Here is a 17802-nt window from a genome sequence, read left to right on the forward strand (position 1 = left end):
CATGTAGTAGCATGTATCAGTATTTCATTCTTTTTATGGGTGAATAATATTCAATTTTATGGATTTACCACGTTTTGTTTATCCATTCACCAGGTGATGAAAATTTGGGTTATTTCCATCTTTTTTGTTATTCTGAATAATAATACTGTAAACATTGGTATATATGTATCTGCTCAAGTCCCTGCTTTCACTTCTTTTGTGTATATACCTAGAAGTGGAATTGCTGGGTCTTGTAAATGGATATCTTACAGTATACCATTTTAAATTGTTAAATAATTTTTAAAATTATATATTCTTCATTTTCTTTATGGTTGTTCTTGGGCTTACAATTATACATCTTAATTTATTAGAAGCTACTTCAGATTTATATGAACTTTCAGTAAATTGCAGAAGTTTTACTTCTATATTGACTTGATTCCCTTTTTTCTTTTTTTGCTATGCTCATTATACATGTGCCTACATATATTTAAACACTCAACAATACATGGTTATAATTATTGCTTCATATAATTAGCCTTCTCATCAGTTTTGGTTTTCTTCATTTATTCCTGTAGATTTAAGTTAACATTTGGTCTTATTTCCTTACCCTACTTATATCTTTATTCCCACTCATTTCTTTGTGTTGTCATAGTAAAATATATTAAATACGTAATGCCCCAACAATAAAATTTTATAGATATTTATGTAGTTGCTTTCTAAATAAGGGAGGAAATAAGAAATATGTAGTCATATTGTCTTTTATAATTATTCAAATAATTGCTAACACTTTTCTTCATATGAATTCACATTATTTTCTGGGGTCATTTGCTTTCAGCCTGAAGAATGTCCTTTTGTATTTCTTGTAAGGCAGATCAGCTAGCAAGAAATTCTTTCAGTTTTTGTTTATCTGGGAATGTATTTAGTCTTCTTTTGAAAAATAGTGTCTCTAGATATAGGATTCTTAGTTGACAGTTTTTTCTCTTTAAGCACTTTGCTCATCACTGCTTTCTGGCACTGATAATTTGTGATAAAGAGCCAGCTTTTAATCTTATTTCCTTTTAAATGATGAGTCATTTTTCTCTAACTGCTTTCAAGATTTTCTCTTTATCTTTACTTTCAGTAACTGGACCATGATGTGTCTGGACATGGATTTGTTTATGTGTGATCCTCCTTGGAGTCCATTAAACTTCTTGGATGTGTAGATTATTGTTTTCCATCAAATTTGGGAAGTTTTCAACCATTATTTCCTTGAATATATTTTCTATTCCTTTCTCTTGCTTTTCTCCTTCTAGTACTCTCATGCATATGTCATACTGAATGATGTCTGACATGTCTTTGAAACTCTATTCTTTTTTTCCACTCTTTTCCCCTGTTTGTTCTTCAGATTTGTATAATCACTATCAATCTATCTTCAAGTTTATATATTCTTTTTTTTTGCCTGCTCAAATCTATTTTTGAGCCTCTCTAGTGCATTTTCCATTTCAGTTATTTTACTTTTCAACTTCAGAATTTCTACTCAGTTCTTTTATAATTCCTGTCATTTAATTGTTATACTCTTATTTTTAATTTTTTAAAATGTTTATTTATTTTGAGAGAACTTGAGTAGGGGAGGGGCAGAGAGAGAGAGGGAGACACAGCATCTGAAGTAGGCTTCAGGCTCTGAACTGTCAGCACAGAGCCCAATGTGGGGCTCAAACCCATGAACCGTGAGATTATGACCTGAGCCAAAGTCGGACGCTTCACCGACTGGGCCACCCAGGCGCCCCTTAATTATTGTACTCTTATTCTCTATTTGCATCATTGTTATCATGCCTTCCTTTAATATTTTAAATATGGTTTCCTATAGTTCTTTAAAGAACTATGTTTATAATGGCGGCTTTGAAGTATTGAAATGCAATATCTGGGACCTCTCAAAGGCAGTTTCTGTTGCCTTCTCTTTATCCTCTGTATAAGTCACACTTTACTGTTTTATTGCATGTATTGTAATATTTTGTTGAAAACTAGATATTTTGGATAATATCTGGCAGCAAGTGTGCATACCAATTTCTCCCCTTTCTGGAACTTACTGTTCTTTTTATTGTTCGTTTATTTATTTATTTGGTCATTTGACTGGACTAATTCTGTTTATTTTTCTCACAGTGTGTGACCTATAATGTTCCTGCTCAGAGTTTTTCCCCTTGTTTTTGTCTTTCTGTGGCTTTCTAGGCTTCACCTCTGCAGCCACATAAGCCACTTGTTGGTCAAAGGTATGTAAAGTCCCTTAGCCAGTTAGATATTCACTCTTTCCTGTTGGATGTGTATTTGACTTAGAGGTTGTTTTCATAGTTCAGTGAGTTTATTATTTTGCTCTCCATTCAGCCAGGGGCTAATAGCTAGTAGGTTATTTTTCTGATCATGCCTGAGAGGGCAGTCTTGGGCATGTGCACAACCTCCCAGACCCTCAAATATGAGTGCAATATGATTTTTGAATAAAGACGTGTTTTAGAGAAGTTTTAGGTTTGCAGCACATTTGAGAGGTAGGTACAGAGATTTTCCACATGCCCCCTGATCCTGCACATTCATAGCCTAACCCTAATCAACATCACTCACCAGAATGGTACATTTTTTACTAAGAATGAGCCTACATTGACACATTGTAATCCCCCAACTCTATAGTTTACCTCAGGGTTCACTCTTGTTGTATATTCTACAGGTTTAGACAAATGTATAATGACATATATCCACCATTACAACATTTTAGTTATCATACAGAATAGTTTCACTTTCCTAAAAATCCTCTGTGCTCTGCCTATCCATCCCTCCCTTTTCCCTAAACTCTATCAACTACTGATCTTTTTGGTCCCGATAATTTTGCCTTTTCTGGAATGTTGGAATCATATAGTATATCATTTTCAGATTGGCTTCTTGTTTTCACTTTGTAATAATGTTTTGTGTTTCCTCCATGTGTTTTCTTGTCTCAGTAGCTCATTTATTTTTAGTGCTATATAATATTCCATTGTCTGCATGTTCCACAGTTTATTTGTCCATTTCCCTACTGAAGGACATTGTGGTTGCTTCCAAATTTTGTCAATTATGAATAAAGCTGCTATAAATGTCCACGTGCAGACTTTTGTATGATCATATGTTTTCCGTTCTTTTGGGCAAATACCAAGGACCGTGATTGCTGGGTTATGGTAAGAATATATTTTGTTTTGCAAGGAACCACCAAACTCTCTTACGGTGGCTGTATAATTTTGTATTCCCACCAGCAATGTATGAGAGCTTTATTACTCCACATTCTCACCAGTGTTAGGTGCTTGTCAGTGTTTTAGACTTTGGCTATTCTGATAGGTGTGTACTGGCATTTATTTTATTATTGTTTTAATTTACATTTTCCTCATGACATATGATGTGGAACATCTTTTTTTTTTTTAATTTTTTTTTTAACGTTTATTTATTTTTGAGACAGAGAGAGACAGAGCATGAACGGGGGAGGGTCAGAGAGAGGGAGACACAGAATCTGAAACAGGCTCCAGGCTCTGAGCTGTCAGCACAGAGCCCGACGCGGGGCTTGAACTCACGGACCGCGAGATCATGACCTGAGCCGAAGTCGGCGGCTTAACCGACTGAGCCACCCAGGCGTCCCGCTGTGGAACATCTTTTAATAGTCTTATTTGCCATCTGTATATCTTTTTTGGTGAGGTATTTGTTAGGAACTTTGGACCATGTTTTAATTGAGTTATTTTTTTTTTACTGTTGAGTTTTAAAAGTTTTTTTTTGGTATATTTTAGATATCAGTCCTTTATTATATGTGTCTTTTGCAAATATTTTCTCTGAATCTGCGGCTTATCTTCCAATTCTCTTGATACTGTCTTTCACAAAGCAGTTTTATTTTTATTTTTTTTACTTTCTTACAGATTTTATTTTTAAGTAATCTCTATACTCAACATGGAGCTTGAACTTACAACCCCAAGGTAAAGAGTTGTATGCCCTACCAACTGAGCCAGTCAGGCACCCCAGGAAGTTTTTAATTTTAATGAAACCTAGCTTATCAGTCATTTATTTCATGGATTGTTTCCTTGGTATTGTATCTAAAAAGATATCACAATACTCAAGGTCATCATCTAGGTTTTATCCTATATTTTAGAAGTTTTATAGTTTTGCACTTTTCATTTAGATCTATGATTCTTTTTGAGTTAATTTTTGTGAAAGATGTAAGGTCTGTGTCTGGATTCTTTTTTTGTGGGGGGAGCATTTGATGTTCAGTTGTTCCATCATCATTTGTTTGAAGAGACTATCTTTATCTTTGATCCATTGTATTACCTTTGCTCCTTTGCCAAAGATCAGTTTAAGGTATTTATGGGGGCTCTCTATTCTGTTCTATTAATCCATTTGTATTTTCTTTAGCCAATTCCTTGATTACCATAATAATGCACTATCTTGATTGCTGTAACTTTATAATAAACCTTAAAGTTGTGTAGCTGCAGTCCTGTCTTGCAATATTGTATTGTCTATTCTCATCTTTTGCCACTTCATATAGACTTAGAATGTTGAACCAGCCTTGCATACCTGAGATAAATTTCACTTTGTTGTTGTGTATAATTTTTTAAAATTATTTTTTGGATTTTATTTGCTAATATTTTATTGAGTATTTTTACATCTGTGTTCATGACATGTATTGGGTCATAGCTTTCCTGTAATGTCTGACTGGTTTGGGTATTAGGGTAATGCTGGCTTCATAGAATGAGTTAGGCCATATTCCATCTGCTTCTGTCATAAAGAGATTGTAGAGAATTGGTATAATTTCTTCCTTAAATGTTTAGTAGAATTTACCAGTGAGCACATCTGAGCTTGGTGCTTTCTGTTTTGGGATATTGTTAAGTTTTTATTCAATTTCTTTGGTAGATAACGGCCTATTTAGACTGTTTTTGTGTGAGTTTTGGCTGCTTGTATCTTTTTTATTTCAAACATTGTTAAAGTTCATTTTGAGAGAATGAGAAAGTACAAGTGGGGGAGGGGCAGAGAGAGAGGGAGGGAGAGAGAGAGAATTCGAAGCAGGCTCTGCACTGTCAGCACAGAGCCTGATGTGGGGCTTGAACCCATGAACTGTAAGATCATGACCTGAGCCGAAGTTGGACGTTTAACAGGCTGAGCCACCCACACTCCCCTGCTTATATCTTTCAAGTAATTGGTCCATTTAATCTAGGTTATCAAATTTGTGGGCACAGAGTTATTTAGTTATTTATAGTATTCCTTTATTACCCTTAAAATTTTCATGGTATCTGTAGTGATGTCCCCTTTTTCTTGGTTTGGGGTTTTTTTTGTTTGTTTTTTACGATTTTTTAAAAGTAATCGCCACACTCAACTCACAACCCGATGATCAAGAGTCACAAGCTCTACCAACTGAGCCAGCCAGGTGCCCCTCATTTATGACAGTAATAGTTTGTGTCCTCTCTTTTTTTCTTAGTTAGCCTGGCTAGAGGCTTATCAGTTTTACTGATAATTTCAGATACCAGCTTTTGGTTTCATTGATTTTACTCTATTGATCTCTGTTGATTTCTTGTTTTCAATTTTATGATTTCTGCTCTAATTCTTTTCATTTTTTCCCTTCTGCTTTCTTTGGATTTAATTTGCTTGTCTTTTTGTAGTTACTTAAGGTGGAAACTTAGATTATTGATTTTAGATCTTCTTTTCTAATCTATATTTTCAATGATATAACTTTTTCTCTAAGCACTGCTTTTGCTGCATCTCACACATTTTGATAAGTAGTGTATTCATTTTCATTTAGTACAAAATATTTTTAAACTTATTTTGAAATTTCTCCTTTGACCCATGTGTTATTTAGAGGGGTATTGTTTAATCTCCACATATTTTGGGATTTTTCGGCTATCTTTCCATTATTTGCTTCTAGTTTAATTCCATTGTGGCCTGAGAGCAGACATTATATGACTTCTATACTTATAAATTTGTTAAAGTCTGTTTTATAGCCCACAATGTGGTTTATCTTGGTAAATGTTCCATATGAGTTTGGTAAGAATGTGTATTTTGTTGTCGTTGGATGTAGTAGTCTATAGATGTCAGTTATATCCAATTGATTGATGGTGTTGTTGAGTTCAACTATGTTCTTACTGTTTGTTTTTTTGCCTGCTCTATTTCTGAGAGAGTGGTGTTGAAATATTCAACAATGATAGTAAATCCATCTATTTTTCTTTGCTGTTCTATCAGTTTTTGCCTCACACAGTTTGATGCTCTGTTAGGCTCATACACATTAAGAATTGTATGTCTTCTTGGAGTTTTGACCCTTTTATCATTATGTTATGCCCTTCCTTATCCCTAATACTTTCCCTTACTTTGTTTTGTTTTTAATTTTTTATGTTTTTATTTTATTTTGAGAGAGAGAGACAGAGCACGAGCGGGGAGATGGAGAGAGAGAGAGGGAGACACAGAATCCAAAGCAGGCTTCAGGCTCCAAACTGTTGGCACAGAGCCTGACGCAGGACTCGAACTCGCGGACAGTGAGATAATGGCCCAAGCCGAAGTCTGATGCTCAACCAACTGAGCCACCCGGGCGCCCCTCCCTTACTTAGAACTCTGCTCGCTGAAATTAATATACCTACTCCTGCTTTCTTTGGATAATTTTAGCATGGTATATTTTTTCTTTATCTGTTTATTTTTAATGTCTATGTGTCTTTATATTTAAAGTGGTTTTCTTATAGACAACACAGAGTTGGGGTATATTTTTGATCCACTTTGACAGTCTCTGTCTTTTAATTGGTGTATTTAGACCATTGAAATTCAAAGTGATGATGATATTGTTGGATTAATATCTACAATATTCATTACTGTTGTCTATTTGTTGCCTTTGTGCTTTTTTCCTACTGTCATTTGTGGTTTTAGTTGAGTATTTTATACGATTCCATCTTTCTTTCATTAGCATATAGGTTATACTACTTTTTAAAAAGATTTTAGTTTTAAGTTATCTCTATACCCAGCATGGGCTCAAACTCACAACCCCGAGATCAAGAGAAGCATGCTCCACCAACTGAGCCAGTCAAGCGCCCCACTTCTTTTTTATTTTAACTTTTTTAGTGGCTTCCCCAGAGTTTGCAATATACATTTACAATTAATCCAAGTCCACTTTCAGGTAACACTATACCACTTCATGAGTAGTGTCAGTACTTTGTAAGAATTCTTCAGAATTCCCCCTTCCCATCCATTTGTATCATTGCTGTCATTTATTTTACTTTATTCTAAGCATATATATATATATATATATAGCCTATAAATAAGCATACATAATTGAATATATTGTTGCTATTATTTCAAATTGTTTTCTGTTAGAAAAATTAAGAAAAATAAAAGTTTTTATTTTACCTTAATTTCTTCCTTCTTTGATGCTCTTCCTTATTTTATACAGATACGAGTTTCTGACCTGTATTATTTCCCTTCTTTCTAAAGAACTTCTGTTAACATTCCTTATAAGGCCAGTCTACCGACAACAAATTCTCTCAGTTTTTGTTTATCTGAGAAAGTCTTTATTTTTCATTTACTTTTGAATGATATTTTCTTAGGGTTCAGAATTCTAGGTTGGTGGTATTTTTCTCTCAACACTTTAAATACTTCACTGTATTCTCTTCTTGCTTGCATGGTTTCTGAGAAGTTGAGTGTAATTATTATTTTTGTACTTTTATAGATAAGGTATTTTTTCTTCTAGCTTGTTTAGGGATTTTTTCTTTATTTTTGATTTTCTGTAATTTGAAAATGATATCCCTAGGTGTAATTTTTTTTTTTTTTTGGTATTTATACTGCTTAGTGTTCTCTGAGATTCCTGGATCTGTGGTTTGATATCAGACATTAATATCAGATATTAATTTGATATCAGACATTAACAATGAAATTCTCATTCATTATTGTTTCAAAATATTTCCCCTGTTTCTTTTTCTCTTTTTCCTCCTTTTTGTATTCCCATTATACTTACGTTATACCTTTTGTAGGTGTGCCATAGTTTTTGGATATTCTGTTCTGGGTTTTTTTTCAGTCTTTCTTCCCTTTGCTTTTTGTTTTCAAGGATACTCATAGATTGTTTCCTCAGCCATGTCCAGTTTATTAAAAAAACCCATCAAAGACATTCTTCATGTCATTTACAGTCATTTCTAGTTCTAGCAATCCTTTTTGGTTCTTTTTTAGAATTTCCATCTCTTTGCTTACATTGCCCATCTGTCTTATTTTAAATTTCTGGACTGTTAATTCTAATATCCTTGCCATATCTGGTTCCAGTACTTTCTCTGTCTCTTCAAACTGTGTTTCTTTTTGCCTTTTGGTATTCCTTGTGATTTTTTCTTGATAACTTGACATGTTGTACTGGGTAAAAGGAACTGCTGTAAATAGGTCTTTTTTTAAATGTTTATTTATTTTTGAGACAAAGAGAGCCAGCATGAGCAGGGGTGGGGCAGAGAGAGAGGGAGACATAGAATCTGAAGCAGGCTCCAAGCTCTGAGCTGTCAGCACAGAGCCCGACGCGGGGCTCACACTCATCAACTGATGAGATCATGACCTGAGCCGAAGTCAGATGCTCAACCGACTGAGCCACCCAGGCACCCCTGTAAATAGGTCTTTACTAACATGGTGGTTAGGTGTTGGGGAGGGTAAGAGTTCTATAGTCCTGTGTTTAGTTCTTAGTCTTTTGGTGAGTGTATGCCTCTGAACTGTGAACTTCACAAATATTTACCAGTTTTTTTTTTCACTCTTAGGTAGTATAGCCTGGCTAGAGTAGTCTAGAGTTGAGTGTTTCTCTTCCCCAGGTCAGTTAGTCTCTGATAATACCCCAGGAGGTTAGACACTAGTTAGTTTCCCTTGAAGGCAGGCCTTGTTAAGAACAGATTGGTTCCTTATCATCAATTCCTGACAGAGCCCAAGAGGATTTTCTTTGATATTTACTTTGGGAATCTTGAGCAACTGGAGGTAAATCTGACAATATTGTCTGTATCCCCCTAAGACTATGTTTTCCTGGAGTTTTAAGTTCTCAGACTTGTTCACAATGAACCTCCAGCAATCTGTAAATTATAGTTCACAGTTTCCTGCTTCAGCACTGGTTCCTTTGGCAGTTTCCACTGGTGAGTCCTTCCTATGGTAAGCCACAGTTCCTTGTATTTGCCTGTCCATCTCTCCAATGTGGGGGCCAGTGGTTTGCCCTTTGTCCTCCCCTCTCTTAGGGATCCAAGAAGAGTTGTTGATTTTTTAGTCTTTACAGCTTTTTACTTGTTAAGATGAAGTAGTGACTTCCAAGTTCCATGTGGAACTGAAAACTGGAAGTGTGATTTGATTTTTAAGTTTAGCTTCCTTACCATTACCTTGGATCAGAGTAGTTAAATTTTCTGCATTTGGTAAGAGGTTCTACTTAAGTCACTTGAGCCACTCAGGCCTAGGGTTGTTTTGTTTTTTTAAGTAGGCTCCACTCCCAGTGTGGGGCCCAACTCCAAGGCTTGTACGTAAGCATGATCCTGAGATCAAGACCTGAGCTGAGATCAAGAGGATGCTTAACCGACTGAGCCACCCAGGCGTCCCAGGCTTAGGGCTCTTTGCTGATGTATATGTGTGTGCCTTGAGGAATGCTTTCTAGTCTGCCCCACATATCCTTCTGGTTGCTCCTGAGGGGGTGCAGCTAGAGCATATGCATAGCCTTCTGTATCCCCAGGGATGAGTGTGACCTCCCACATTATTCTTCTTGGCTATCCCTTTCCCTGGTTCTCTCTGTTAAAAATCTTGCTGGTCTGCTATTTCACTTGTTGCTACTATTACCACAGAGCTACCAACCCCCTCTTAAATTGCTCACTACCAAAATTTCCCTTGTTTTTGACAGTGTCCTCAGGCAGGAACTTTTTGCTTCATTCCAAATAAGCATAGATGCTGAACTCTTTTTTCTTTATTGCCTGTTTCTTCCCCTGGGCAGAAGCTGTGTGCCACACTACTGGAGTTGGTAGGGGGAGCATGGTTTGCTTCTTTTGGTATAAGAGTGGATGTTGGGGAGATTGGTAACCGCTGATCTTCTTAGCATGTCCTCCTGGCATAGAACCTCTGCTTAATGAGTCTGGTTGAAGGTGATTGGGGTATCAGTATTCTTGACCTGTCACACCTAGGGTAAGAGTCCTTACCCTGAGAGTGAAAACTGGGTGGGTAAGGGAAGATCCTGTCCTCTAATTGTGCCTGCCCAGAATAGCACTTCCACAGCACAGGCCTGGAGAGGATAAGACAGGCTAGCAGTCTGTCCCTCCTAGGTGAAACCATAGCCTAGGAGTCTAGGAGCTGGAGGGAAAGGGAATTACTACCTTCTTGACAGCACCCATCTGGAGTAGTTTTCATCACAGGGAGCTGGTGTGGATAGAAGCAGATTGTGACTCAAATGACACAGACTCTCACTGTTCTTACTGACATTTAGTTGTTGTTGTTGTTTTAAAGAAATGTTTTTCCATTTGCCATATGCCTTTAGGAAAATTTCCAGAGACTTTAACTGGTGGTTTTTTTAATTGATTTTTCCAGGCAAATTGTTGTTTCACTGGGGAGAGGGTCCAAGAGCTCCTTATACCACCATTGCAGAAGTTTTGTCCTCATTGGTTATTTTAAAAACTGGAAGTAGGTTTAATATACCAAAGGAGACCATTCTATGAGATAGAACTTAGAATAACTAGGCTCATGTTGTATTCTTGTTAGTGATCTGAAAACTCAGTTTGGTAATTTTGAGTCTTTTAGAGTTTTTTAAAGGGAGTATTTCAAAGTAATGTCTTCAATTTAGTTCAGCTCACCAAAATTTTACTGACATCCTTCCTTGGAATACCAGTTTTATGGTGAATAATCTTTGTTTTGCTTTTTAAGTTTTAGGTTTTAAAACCCTGAGGCTCATATTAATATATTATTTGTGATTATTGGAATGTCCCATAGATAATATGGTTTGCTAATTGAAGCATAGACTGGAAATCAAATTTCACTACTCCCCAACCCTTCACTCTCATTTTCAGTACCAATCTAGGAAATATTAGAAATCACTTAACTGCTAAATTGGTTCATTCAGCTGCAAAATGGAACTAATAGTGCCTCACAAGGGTGTTGTGAAGCTTAATACATATTGCTAAAGCATGTGTTTCTGTGAAAACTCCTGTATTTGTTTTATTTTAAAAATGTATTCCTATTTCTTAGACTTTAAAATGTGCTCATTGAATAAGAGCTTATGTACACAAGTGAACTAGTCTAATGCAGCAAAATACTATATATGTAAGACATCTGTATAGGAACAATATGGAAAAGAACAATAATATGGTATTGATTTATTGGCTATACATCCTGAGGAAATTGTGTTTTTTTTACAGTTTGAAAGAATTGCTTTATATAATTGATATTCCTATATTAATTGGCTAATAATATATTGTAGTGCAAAATAGAAAAGTTGGAATAAAGTCTAATTATACCATGTCTTCTTAGTGATACATAATCTTAAAAATATAATTTGAAATGAACATGTATTTTTTTTCCTTTTTTTAATGATAGCCAAAGCTATGATATTGGGAAGATGGATAAGAATACTGTTGGGCCAGAAATGCTGGTAAGGATCATGTTAAATATTGCAGAAGTAGGTTGAAGAAATACATTTTATGTTATTGTTACTAAATTATAATAGTCTATCACTCCTTTTTGAGTAGATTATCCTTTGGGCACATCATTAATATCTTAGTACATTAGTTTCTGTAAAATTACATACTAATAGAATCTTACGTGTATGGTAGGTTCTTACACCCATGAGTTAATATATGTAAACACTTGGAACAGTGTTTAGCTATGTAAATTTTAGATTTTATTATTGCATGTTAAAAATATAGATTTTCCCTTAACTACCCATATAGAATGTGCTTGGTATTTTAATATTTAATCAAGTAAAATATGATTAGGTATGTAAATCTGATGTAAAAGTAATTTAAAATATATACCATAGCAAAATGGAATTTTGTTTGAATATTCATCTTTCCTTCTTATCATTATGGTGTATCAATTAAAATATAACTGAATACCTATGTATATCTAGCAATGTGATAGTTGGGGACTAAAAGAGAAGTGTGAAACATGACTTCTACCCTTAAAAAGCTTCTGTTTGAAGGGTAAAACTAATAGAAATGAATATAATGGAATATTATTCAGCCTCAAAAAGGAAGGAAATTCTGACATATGCTACAACATAGATGAACCTTGAGGACAGAATTATTTTTGTTAATGTTTATTTATTTTGAGAGAGAGAAAAAAAAAGTATGAGCAGGGGAGGAGCAAAGAGAAAGGAAGAGAGAGAATCCCAACCAGGCTACAAGCTCAGCATAGAGCCTGATACGGGGCTCGATCCCAAGACCCTGGGATTGTAACCTGAGCTGAAATCAAGAGTCGGATGCTAAAAAAAAGTTACAGAGAGGGAGGGAGGCGAACCATAAGAGACTCTTAAATACAGAGAACAAACTGAGGGTTGATGGGGGGTGGGGGAGAAGGGAAAGTGGGTGATGGGCATTGAGGAGGGCGCTTGTTGGGATGAGCACTGGGTGTTGTGTGGAAACCAATTTGACAATAAATTATATTTAAATAAAAAAGAGTCAGATGCTTAACTGACTGAGCCAGACCAGGTGCCCCTTGAGGACAATATTCTAAGTGAAATAAACCAATCACAAAAAGAAAAATATTGTATAATTCCATTTAAGTATCTTGATGTAGTCAAATTCATAGAGACATAAAGTAAAATGGTGGTTGAAGGAGTTTGGAGGGAGGACAACATGGGAACCTATTGTTTAATGGATACGAGTTTCAATTTTGCAATATTAAGAGTTTTGGAGGTGTATGATGGTAATAGTTGAACAACAGTGTGAATATATTTGATACTACTGAACCATACACTTAAAAATGGTTAAGATAGTCAATTTTATGTGTATTTTAGCACAATTAAAATAATAAAAAAATTGTTATAGTGTAACATGGAATATTATATAGGAATGAGAATAAATGAGCTACAATAATTGCAATGATATATTCTCACATACAATGTTGAATAAACAGAGCAATTTATAAAGTAGTACATACTGTATGATTCCATAAATGTAAATGCCAAAAGCAAGTAGAGCTAAAGTGTACATGGTACTGGAAAACAAGTAATTGGTTACTCTTGTTTGGAAATCATGTCAAGGAGAGTCTTGAGGTGAACCTGTTGCTGTTAATGTTATATTTCTTGATTTCTATGTTGTTATCATACACGTGCTAACTTAGTGAAAATTCAGAGCTGTACTATTGAGATTTTTGAACTTTTTTGTATGTATTGTATACTTCAGTTAAAGTTTCAAAAATAGATTTTAAAAACTAGCATAAATGAAACAATTGGGAAAAATAAGTGATAAACTGTGTGGTACAGTAAAGGGAAATATCAGGGTTGCCAGAGCAGTTGAAGAAGCTTTCTGGTAGGAAGGCCATGAAAAGTAGATGGGGTCCATACAGTGAAAATGGAGAGAGAAGAGAATACCAGGCAAGGGACCAAGATGAGATGATGTCTGGAGGAGGGATTAGGGATGGAAGACTACAGTAGTTAAGCATGATTGAAATGTCATATTCATATTGTGAAGTATGGAGAGGTAAGATCATGAAATAGATTATGAAGTAGTTTTTCTTTCATGCTAGCAGCACTTTATTGAAGTATAGTTTATATATACTAAATTGTACAAATCTTTTTTTTAATTGTACAAATCTTAAGTGTACAGCCTGATGAATTTTAACATGTCTAGATAGTCTTGTAACTACCATACAGATCAAGATACAGAAATTTCCATGACTCTCAAAAGTTCCCTTGGCCCTTTCTGGTTAATAGCCATTCATAGCCCCAAGATAAAACCACTATTCTGGCTTCTGTGGCTGTAGATTATTTTTGTTTTTTCTTGAACTTTGTATAAATGGAATCATATAGTATCTACTGTTTTATGTATGGCTTCTTTTCCTTACGTAATGGTTTTGAGATTCATTCATTTTGTTACATCTTTCTGATTATTTGACTCTTTTAGTATTATGAAATAGTTACAGTTTTTCTTAGAGATGCCATATTTACTCCACAAAAGCTCTGGGGAGTTTATAAGTTGAGAGTTGTTCCATAATAATAAAATAATAATAATAATAATAATATTAAGTACATTATATACATCTTATTTGATCCATTTTACTTTTTGAATTTAAAAACTCAGAAATAGGACACACTAAGTACCATTTCTCTAGATTTACAGAGCTCTAATATGTTAAGATTATCTTTGCCTGGTCTCAACATCCTCATTATATTTAGAGGCAGATTCTTTAGTGAAATAGAGCTCCTTCTTTCAAAATCTAAGTCTGTAGTTAAATATATCAATGCTGGCTAGAGTTATTCCCCTTATCAATGTAAACCTAGTTGGAGAAACTGACTTATTCAGGAATACATTATTAATTTTAAAACTTAGCTGAGTTAGGAGAGATCTTCTTTACAGGAAAGTATATGAGTCACTATTAAAATGATGGTATGTGTGCTCTTGGTCCAATTGGTTAATCTCAGGTAGGCTGTAAAGTATTTGAGAGAGGGATTGTGTCTTTCTATTTATCTCTTTTGATGAAGGCCTAATGCAATGCTACCTATACAATAAGTGGGAAGATGATTAAATTGAATATTGCTGTGCTTTAGTTTCCTTTATTTTTAAAGTGAGAATAATAAAGTACTTCAGTGCTAAAACACTGTTAGGAAAATCATTATATTAACACAATTGTATTAAATTGAAATAAACTATTATAAAATTCTTAGACAGTATTTGATGTGGGCAGCATAATGATGAGACGTAACCCAAGACTATGTGGTTACCTAAGGAAATGCTATTTAATAATAATGACTTAAGTTTGAGAAGATGCCTGTCACTTTGTAAGTACTAGGCAGCCATTGTATTGCAATTTAACCCTTTGACCGAGTGCTTTTTCTATTTTTAATTCTAGGCTAAAGTTCTTCGATTACTAGCCACTGCTTATTTGGATTGGAATGACAGAGAATATTGTGATAAGGCTCTCCATGCTGTAAACCTAGCAAACAAGGTATGAAAGGTTTTTAGTTTTGCATATTAACTTAATGAATTTTTAAAGCTTTGATTCACATTTTGAAATCTAGTTTAGCCATTTGCTTCAGTATTCCTGCTTTTTTAATTTATTTGCTCTTTATTTTTTAAAAAAAATTTTAACATTTTAATTTATTTTTGAGAGACAGAGACAGAGCACAAACAGGGTAGGGGACATAGAGAGAGGGAGACACAGAATCCAAAGCAGCCTGACACAGGGCTCAAACCCATGAACCCGGAGATCATGCCCTGAGCCAAAGTGGGACGCTTAACTGACTGAGCCACCAGGCACCCCGCTCTCTATTTTTTTATGATATGCAGATTGCATTATAATGGAAAATTAGAAGTAAAAAAGAAAATGGTGGTATTTTTTAATGTCTATTTTTGAGAGAAAGAAAGAAAGTATATGTGAGCCAGGGAGGGGCAGAGAAAGAGGGAGACACAGAATCCAAAGTGGGCTCTAGGCTCCAAGCTGTCAGCACAGAGCTCAACATGGGGCTTGGACCCACAAACTGTGAGAGATCATGACCTGAGCCAAAGTCGGATGTTTAATGAACTGAGCCACCCAGGTGCCCCCAGGTGCCCCTTGGTGGTATCTTTTATATTTAGTAAAAAATAACATATAATTAAATTGCCTTGACTTAGTGACAATTCACAGATGGTACCAGGTAAAACAAAAATGTTTCTCTCATATTAAGAGCCCTACATTTTTTTTCTGGGTGATTGCCAGAAGGGAGGTGGGTTGGGGGATGCGTGAAATCGAGTGAGAAACACCAGTGAGAAAAGTTACAGAAAAGAAAAGAATATTGTAGGGAGAAAGCTGATGGATTTAACAGGTAGTTATGATTTCTGAAAGTGTAAGTTCAGGAAACAAGGATAGACACTATAGTGCAAATGTTATACAAGTGAATCTATGATTATACAATGAATGCAAAGTGTTGTCCATTCTCTGGAATTGTTTGTTAATGAAATCAAAGAGAAAACCAGAATGTCAACTTGTGTGAGTGTAGTAGACTGAAGAAAAACAGATCCTGCCAAGATTTGGAAGACATGTACATCTCTGAAGGTAAAAGGGAATTGAATCCAAGACCTATTTCAATGTATCTTTTAGGAAATGAAGTAATGCAATAAATTAAAATTTGCAACCTCAGCTTATTATTTGTATTTATGTCATCTATATTTGCAAACCCTTTTAATACCAGTGCATACTTTCCCTAACTTTCCATTCTTAAGGCATCTCACACATGAATTGCTATAATTATTTGCTGTGTTTAGAGCTGAGTACAATGTTCATGTAGAAGCTGATTGGCTTTGTAGAGAGAAAGTTTCTCTTCTATGGGCCTAGACTGCACTTTTAATTTTAGCCAGCTGTGTAAAGATGTGTTCTGTCAGGCAAAAGTGGAACTAGGCAAGAAACCCACAGATGGCGTAGAACCAGCTAACAAGGATTTGGAAAAACTGTTGAGAGTACGTTGTTATTAATAGTAAATCTGACAGGCATGTCCTGCAGGGAAGACAGTATATTTTCATTTCATTCAACCATGTTTCCAAAGCACCTTAATTGTTATTAAAATCTCAAAAGAAAGCAAATGTAATTGATATTGAATTTTGCTTACAAGGATAAGAATACAGCCTTATATTTATACAGTTTATTGACCTACCATTAAATGCTTGCCACTCAATCAAATGTGTTTTTTTCCCCTTGTATTATTTCATTTAGATTGAATGAAATATCAGAAAATATCCTCAGGGATAAACTGGATTTTGTGATCTGATCTTTTATAATTTTGATTTTCTTTGATCATGAGTTATTCTGTTATGATTGAACAAAACAGGCAATTATTTGAAAACTGTCTTTTACATTCTACAGTTTTAATGTCATTGTGATTTCTCTGTTTAAAATAGGAACATTTAAATCCAGCTGGGATTTTCCTAAAGATGAAAATCCTCTTGAAGAGTGAAACAGCCAATGAAGAACTCCACGAAGGTATCATCTGTGTGAAGAACACACAATTTTGGAATATCATAACCAATTTGTTGAATATCAGATCGTTTATAGTATGCTAATAATAGGTGCAATTTGACGGTGACTGAGAAGGAAATTGGTCACATAGGAAAGGGAGAAGATTGTTAGCCAGGAAGAAAAAGAGAAAGAAAAGGGAATAGTTACAAATATAATAGGTAGTGAAAAAAGCTGAATAAGAATTATCAATTTTTTTTAGCTTAGCAAAAATTGCAGCTGCCCAACCCTTCTGAAGTTGTTTACCACAATGAAAAAAAGATTAACTTTGGATAGAAAAAGCCTTTGTAGTGCTGTGCTTTTTATAATCACTTGTATAAACATTGCTATTTTTTTTTCAAAATTCTTAAGGGACTAAAATTTACACCTCACAGGGTAAACATCCTGATATACATCTGTGTGTCATTTGGCAAGTCACTGAATTTTTCTGTGCTTCAGTTTCTTCATCTTCAAAGAGATATAATAATAATGTCTACCTGATTAGTTAGTTTGAGAATCCAGTGAGAAAATGTATATAAAGCATTTTGCACCATACCTGGTGCAGAGTGTGCAAAACATGTTACATATTATTGTAGCTATTATTGCTGTTACTACTACCAAAAGTCTCTCTATGCACACTGACCACTTAATAGTGTTTCAACTATGTTTAGACATAAAATAATTGACTCTAAATATTTTTAATGTGTACATGCTTTA

The 17802-nt window shown here is 34.9% G+C and overlaps 1 protein-coding gene across 2 annotated transcripts in view; it reads left to right on the forward strand.

The window, feature by feature from the left end:
- Positions 1 to 17802, forward strand: part of TEX11 (testis expressed 11) — a 246857-nt gene that overhangs the window by 63654 nt on the left and 165401 nt on the right. For both annotated transcript variants that reach the window (XM_019428651.2, XM_019428652.2), the window contains exons 10-12: positions 11497 to 11551; positions 14971 to 15066; positions 16992 to 17073. In XM_019428651.2, coding sequence (XP_019284196.1) covers positions 11497 to 11551; positions 14971 to 15066; positions 16992 to 17073 — 233 coding nt within the window. The remainder of the gene's footprint in view (positions 1 to 11496; positions 11552 to 14970; positions 15067 to 16991; positions 17074 to 17802) is intronic.

Source organism: Panthera pardus, unplaced genomic scaffold, assembly GCF_024362965.1.
Source record: "Panthera pardus isolate Hobbes unplaced genomic scaffold, ASM2436296v1 HiC_scaffold_27, whole genome shotgun sequence".
NCBI lineage: Eukaryota > Metazoa > Chordata > Mammalia > Carnivora > Felidae > Panthera > Panthera pardus.